Consider the following 7,787-nt stretch of genomic DNA (forward strand, 5'->3'; position numbering starts at 1 on the left):
CTAATGGTGTTTGTAAATAGGATCACAAGTCTGCATCTTGTATAGCAACTGACCACTAAGAAGAATATGTGCAGTGTATTATTTGTTGAAACTGTACTTCCGATTTGATTTGAAACTGTCTCATTGCTATGTTTATCAATAAAACTTTGAAAAAAAAAAAAACAAGAAAAAATTAAAAAATAAAAAATAAATGAAATGACCTCGCTGCCACTTACGAGTCTGATGCCTGTGTAAAGAGAAGACTGCTTTAAAAGTTCATACTTGGAGAAGCCAGGGAACCTAACTGCCAACAGGACAGTGTGTGCATAGATTGCGCCTCACAACCACTGTGGGGGGAGAAGGCTCCCAGCCACCCTGGCACTGCACAATCCCACAGGGTACACTATGGCTCTGTTTCAGTCCGCTCAGAATATAAACTTAAAGATGCAAGCTAAAAATGCTTTACAAGTTGAATGTGCAAATACTTCACCATGTTCTTCATGTTCATCCAGCAGTATTTAGATACTAACATAAATGATCCCTTTCCTTTATGTTTAAAGTGATTTTCCTACCTATCACAGCAGAAGAGTATAAAAATAAACACTTAATAGATCAGTATTTTGAAGGTCAAAGATACACAGTCTTGGGCTGGGGAGATAGCTCAGTAGAATAAGCGCTTGCCTGGCAAGTATAAGGTCCTGAGTTCAATCCCTGGTACCTCAAAAAAAAAAAAAAAAAAAAAAAAAACACAGTCTTTATAAATCACATGAATCAATAACACAATGAGGGGTTTGTATTATTCACCTTTGGGAAACTGTATTTATGGAATCTCCCAGCTCAGAAAACAATTTGGGTGAGTCCATGGACTCGCTTCCATTTATCACCTACTTTTCATCATTTACTTTCCTAAAATGTATTATTTTATACAGGAGTAAACTAGCTTAACCACTGCAGAAAGAGGAATTATGAAGTGTTGAGTGTTTTCTTTAAAAAAATATGATCTCTTTCAACAAAAAGACCCACACTACTACAAAGTCACAGTTACATATCATCACCTTATTACAGTGAATTCTAAAGGAAATGGTGAGGTGTATAAAAGCACTGGATGAAAACCAAGCCCTCCGTGGTGCTGAGCAAACAACAGGCCCCTCGCCCTGCCTGGTGTAGCCTCACTCCCACCTCCCAACGAACTCCGTTAGACCCAAGTCCAAGAACCAACGCTGCCTTGATTTTTGTTTCGGTTTACTGGCTTTGCTGCCTTGATGTTTGTTTCGATTTACTGGCTCTGTTTGTTTCGGGGATCAGATTTTTCTGACACATCTATTAAGCTATTACCATATTCTTTTATTACGGAAGGAAAAACTAATAAAAATAATGTAAAAGACAAGCATCCTGTAAAATCCGCCCAAGGAACACTCGTGTTTCCACTGTTCACTAAATGTATTTTGAAAAACACAAGAAAATTAGAAAAACAGGAGGAGGCAGCGAGGCAAGCCGCCTGGCATAGCCAAGCAAGGGCAAGGCCAGGTAGCCACTCCCGCAGGTGAACGTTATGTCTGCACTGCGCTGATCCATGAACCGAGCGACTCGTACCTTCTGACAGCTGCGGTCAATGGGGTCCACTGGCGTGGCCCTTGGGTGGGTCACTCTTGCATCATCGCCTCCACACTCCAGACTGGACCACAGAGCAGCAACGAGTGCACTAACAAACCCTGGGAAGAAGCAGATCTCACGTCCCCTTAGGGCAGAATACCCCTGCGTTGCAGGGCAAAGATGAAGCTATCTCTGGTGTGCTCACCAGAGGCGCACGCACGTCTTCCAGGAGGAAGCGCTTCTGCCCTTGGTGCAAACACCTTCCACCGTGACTATACTTTCATGGTCCCCATCACCATAAACCTTGGCATAAGCCCAGAGAAATGTGTTCCCTGTTGGAATGCTGAATTTTGAGGCCAAGATTTTACCCCTTCACCAACAGCTCCTATGAGTTCTATTTTTTCTTTAAAAAAATAAAATTTACACTTTGCTCTGTAAGTGAGTCAGCCCTATAAGGCATCCAAAGGCCTAAGGCGGCATCAGGAAGCAGGCTGGGAAGTGGAACAGTAGAAGTACATACATTCTCTTACACACACACACACACACACACACACACACACACACACTTCCATATGGTCAGCACAATTCCACATCTTACAGAACTTCTGCTTCAATACAATCTCATGAGTCACAGGCTATTTAATTAAGTGGGAATCAACATTAAACTTGATTATTAAATTCCTCTTTAAAATCAAATCATATACAGAAGTATAAAAATAATATCCAATCATAAAATCAGTTAACTCATATCAGAACCATAAGGGTCCTCTGTTATAACTTTAAAAATACAAACTCTAAAAGTAAGAATATGAGGGTCCAAATTCCTCATTTTCAGCTTATTAACCACATAACTTTGGGCAAAATCCCTTGACGTCTCCATTTGAAAAGCAAAATAGTAATTACAGGGCTGCTACAAAATACCAATGGGGTGATGCATATAAATTTTCTAATATTACTAAACAGCGCCATCAGGCATCTTCCTCCTTCTGGCCTGCAGAAAACCACATTCCTTTACCTTGTGAAAAGTATAGTGAAGCTCAATGACTTAACCAAGAGTAAGTCTGAGGTTCACATGAGACCAGAAATGCTTTAACTATGTTATTCTAAGTAGATTAAAAACAAACCCTTCACTGCACAACTAGTTCAAATTAGCTTAGCCAAAACTTAAATATAAGATACAATACAGAAAAATACATTCACTTAAAGAGAAAAGCCACCGTGGTCACTGGCACTGCAAAAACGTGCCCGGGCCTACCTCGGAGGAGCCACGTTACCTCCAGAGCAGCGCATGCGCCAATCCAGCTGACGTCGGGTGGGAAATGCTGCCCGCTCCAGAAGACTGAAAACACGGGGGTGATGGATTCTGCCAAGAAGGGACGGTGAGGAAGGGGCATCGGGACACGGAGCGTGTGCGGAGTGTGTGCGTGGGAGCGGGACGCCTGTCTCCAAACACAGCACTCAGGCCGCCCTGCGGAGGTGCGGTGTGGAGACAGCCCCGGGGCGAGGGCGCCTCAGGCTTCCCATACGTTTCTGTTCCCTTGAGAACATACTGTTATTCTAGGGGGTGGACAGGGCATGTGTATGTCATAGGTTAAAAAAAAACTCCCCCAGAATCTCGTGAAAGCCAAAGCCAAAGCCAAACTCTTGTAACTTCCTTTTGCACAAGGCTTAACCTGAGTAAAGAGAACGCAGGACTGAGTATCTGGCACTTTATCATGCCAGGTGAACTTCCAGCTGCTTGCTTGGTTCACTTTATTTTTAGATAAAAGCCGACACCTACCTGAGTCTCGCAGTGCTGCCGCCCCAACTGCTGTGGACGCCACCTGCGCGAGCACAACTCCATAGTCGGCCTTCTTCCGCCTGCTCACCTAACGTACGCGGACGGGAGAGAGAAGGGCGAAGGGTCTGCTGCTTCATGCAGGATATTTTACAGCTACTGCTATTCCTAGATTGTTCTACTAACCAGTCATTAAGACAACAACAGCTGGCTGTGGTGGCGCACGCCTGTCATCCCAGCACTCGGGAGCTGAGGCAGAAGGACTGCTGTGCATTCAAGGCCAGCCTGTACTGTAGAGACTCCTAATCATTAATGTACTAGTTCAGATGGGCACTATAAAAACCTTAAAGAACTTGCTAGTTTACAAAGAATATTGTATGCATGTTCAGAGTGAAGTACAGAAGGGAGGACCTCTCTCAACGTAAGCCACAACAGAGACAGACCCACCAACCTCCTCCTCAGCCTGGCTAGCATCATACTGGCTTATACAATGTTTGACTTCCAAACAGCTACTCATTCAGAATTTGTATTAAAAGTATCTGCTTTAACCTCAATTTATAAAAATATAAACTCTACATTTAATTTTTTTGTACATTTAGTTTTAAGGGGAAAAAAGTAACTAAAGAAGAGTTTAAGATCACAAGATAAAAGTAGGTTTATTTCTTCACTTTTCTGTTGCTTGTGACTTTCCAGTGTGCCCTCCTTTTCCGCTTCTGTCAGCTGTATTTCCCGTAATCTGTAGCCCAGTACCCTGCAGCCACACAGCATGGCAGCTCTGCAGGAGGAGCGCCCAGCCTCTCCCTGCCTCACCAACCGACGCTGCGGCATCAGTCACAGGGCTGCCCGATCACACCACCACACAGGCAGAAGCAGAGCGCAGCAGTGAGAGATGCTTTACTAAATAAAACACAGATGCTGTTGGTCTAAGACAAACAGGAAACCGGAGTCCCAGCCTCAGTGCAGTGAGTGATGCCTGCCGGGGATCCTGCCAGGACGGACCCCAGGGCCCTGCGCCCGCCTAAGCAGGCGCTTTAGTCTGCTGAGCTATCTGGCCCGCCCGTTTTCTGGTTTGGGGTTTTTTTTATGAAAAACAATTTTTAACCATACCTTTTCCATCCCCTTTCCTTCACCTCCCTCCCCACTGTGTCACTTGAAATAGATTTAACACCCTTGAGAACTAATTCCCTCTTACTCTGCATGTTTGAAAGTTGTTTTGATTAGACAGACAGATCAGTAGATACATAGATAAATAAGTTTTTTTCGATAACATTTATGTTAATAAGGTTAAATTACTCTTAAAACAAAGTTTAGAAAACCATACGTTAAGATCCTAAAAAGGCCAGAAGTCTGTGAATATTTACTTTGACAAAAAGGACTCAATACAACTTAATGGCTCTGACAAAAGGCTAAATTATATAATAAATTTTATTTAACTGTAAAATACAGTTCTCTACAAGTGGTTTCAATTCCTTTAAAACACTGGAGTTTAAACACTCATTTATACATACATTTAAACTCCAGTTTTTCTCCAGAAGTTAAATCCACCCAATTTAAGTACACCCAGATGTTTGATATATTTATAAAACATCTGGATGATTAACTGTGTAAACACAGCTACAGATACCAATATCAAGCCTCTAATGTTTTCCTTCTCAAAAAAAAAAAAAAAAAAAAAAAAAAAAAAAAACAACCCACGTATTACAATGCTATACGACTTTTTAATTGAGGCTTAATAACTTCTGCATGTACAGAGAACAGAATGATGTTCTTAATGGCTTTTACAACAGCAAGAATTCCCTTCACCAGTAGCAGATGGTAATTCATACCTGTAAATTTTTGGCATATTGGTTGGACATAAATGTCACACACTCATTGATTACACCTGTTCTTTGAAGAAGCAGCAATCCTTTGGGGGTAGCAGCGAAATTTAGTAAATCATCTAACAAATTCTCTTCCCAAGCCATACTGAAACAAGTAAAAGAAAGGCAGAACTTATTTCAGGACGTTCAAAACTCAATGAAAAGTGTTTCAGCATTACACTTCCAATAATTAAATTTGCAAACTACACATTGGTAGCAAACTATTCAAAAGATATTTTAAAGTAAGATTAAAAGGTTGCTTTCTTTGGTGGTAAAGTCTTTTCTTCTGACATGTTCTGTTCTGATAATTCCCTTCACTGAGGGAAACACGTATTAACTGCTTTGTCAATGTTTTTGTTACTCCCAGATTCTCTCCTGTAAGCTTTAAATCTATTCCACCTTGCTAGCGTCATCCTGCTTGCCTAGATTCCCTGATCCTTGACTTCCGCTGTTTAGATACTTATGTACTTTCTTTTGTTATAAAATATGACTTCTGACTTTCTAAGCCATGTTATTTTGATGAGGTTTTATATTTTACATTGGGAGAATAGCATCATTTTTTCCTCAGAACAAAAATTTAAAGAAGGCAAACAGCTTTCTCCAGAGGAAAAAAAAGGAGCCCTAAGAGAGCAGAAAGAATGTTTTAAAGTGTTGTATTTAATATATATTATTATTTGTCCATTATACTTTTTAAATAATTTTCTAGAAATTGAGAAAAGATGTCAGTATGACATCATTCACAGTACCTCTAAGACAAATTCATAGAGATATAGAAAACATCAAAATAACAACGAAAATGTATGAGACCCTGAGGTCAGTTTCCAGCACCACAATAATAATAATAATAATAATAATAATAATAATAATAATATCTGTGTATGTACACAGGATGCTTTGGGCAACTTTGCTGTGGATTTCTTCTGGTCTATGGAAAGGAACAGATAATGCTTCATTTGTTTTGTCTCCTTTCAATTGTTGGTACTTTTTCTCTTCTTAATTTCTTATGCATTGCTTTTTTCTCTTTCTTACAATTTTGCATTTATATATCTGGTAATATGAATAACTGGTTGGAAGATAACACCATGCATAAAACAAATACTGTGAAATTCATATTGCTTTGTTAAGTGAAATTCGGTATCACTTGTAATTTTTTCTAATTTAATACTATTTTGTACTCTTTAAAAAATAAAAGCAATTTAAAAATAAATAAATTTGTAAAAATAATAATAAGTGAAAGGTCAGTGTTTATATCTCCTTTTGTTGTTTAGTTTTGTGAGAGAAGGGTATTCCATTGTCATTTAAATATTGTAAGTGCGTGAATTCAGCAAAATATTCCAATATAGTCCAGCAGTCTATAATAGTAGTGGGTCATCTGCAGGACTGGCAATGTCAGAACTTGTTGACCTGAGCCCTTTACAGCCCAGCATACCAACATGGCTTCACCCCTTATACCTCATTTTTATACCTTTCTGCTAGATGGTTAAGACCAAGATAAAGCAAGACCTATACTACCAGAAATCACATCCTTCCTTGACAGTACTCACTATGCACGCAAGTCAAGTTCTCCTAGTTACCTGCAACTTCCTAATACCTTATGCAGACACGAACCAAAGTAGAATTTTAGCAACATTTATATCACAGAATTATAACATTGAAAGCAAAGTAGTAAACAATTGAGACACTACATATTTATACACATACATAAGCACAAATATAAAGCACCAGCTTCCTATGAAGGACAGCCTTTTGAAGCACAGCCCTGTAGTACTGAGTCACAAAACAAACTAACCAGGGTCAAAAGATACATGCAACCCATGGTCTCTTTCAAGAGCATAACTGTGAGTCAAAACAAGGTATAAAAAGTAAAGCCATATTAATATGCTGAGCTGTAAAAGGCTCAAGTCAACAACTTCTGACATTGCCAGTCCTGCGGATAACCCAATACTATTATGGACTGCTGAACTATATTGGACTATTTTGCTGAATTCATATACCTACAATATTTAAATGGCAAGGAAATAACCCATCTCTGACAAAACTAAACAAAAAAAAGGGATACAAACAAAGACCATTTTGTATCTGTATATACAAAATAGTTAAGATAAATATACAGCTACTTTCTCTTAATTCAATGAGAAGATTTGTACTGATAGTCTTTGGACAGGATATCATGTCTGCACCTTGTACTATGAATAACCACTATGAAGACAACAATATACAATGTATTAATTATTGAAATTGTCCTACTAATCGGTTTTGAAACTACCTCATTGCTATTTTGTTTCTCACTAAAATTAAATTAAAAAATTGGAATACAGAGAAAAATCAAAGTAAAAAGCAACAGTGAAAACAACTTTGTTTAGAAACTAAAAATAATGCACTACAAATATTTCATAGATTAAAGAGCAAAATAAAACTAGAGATGTCAAAAATATTTTGAAAACTGCAGAACGAAAGCACTAAACATCGAAGTGCTCTAGAGCAGCTGCAGGGGCTGACTCTGCTAATGTCGGTCTCAGACCCCTTCACCCACAACAGACATGATAGGGCCAAGGGGGGAAGGCAGGAGCGGCTGCAGG

At 39.3% G+C, this 7,787-nt stretch overlaps 1 protein-coding gene across 1 annotated transcript in view; it reads right to left on the bottom strand.

Annotated features, from left to right (window-relative positions):
* Positions 1–7,787, bottom strand: part of Tbc1d32 (TBC1 domain family member 32) — a 129,941-nt gene that overhangs the window by 40,934 nt on the left and 81,220 nt on the right. Inside the window, exons 18-20 of the mRNA XM_023714211.1 lie at positions 5,176–5,314; positions 3,353–3,440; positions 1,573–1,691 (exon numbers count right to left, since the gene is read on the bottom strand). Coding sequence (XP_023569979.1) covers positions 1,573–1,691; positions 3,353–3,440; positions 5,176–5,314 — 346 coding nt within the window. The remainder of the gene's footprint in view (positions 1–1,572; positions 1,692–3,352; positions 3,441–5,175; positions 5,315–7,787) is intronic.

This window comes from Octodon degus, unplaced genomic scaffold (genome assembly GCF_000260255.1).
Source record: "Octodon degus isolate 3935 unplaced genomic scaffold, OctDeg1.0 scaffold00034, whole genome shotgun sequence".
In the NCBI taxonomy this organism is placed as follows: Eukaryota; Metazoa; Chordata; class Mammalia; order Rodentia; family Octodontidae; genus Octodon; species Octodon degus.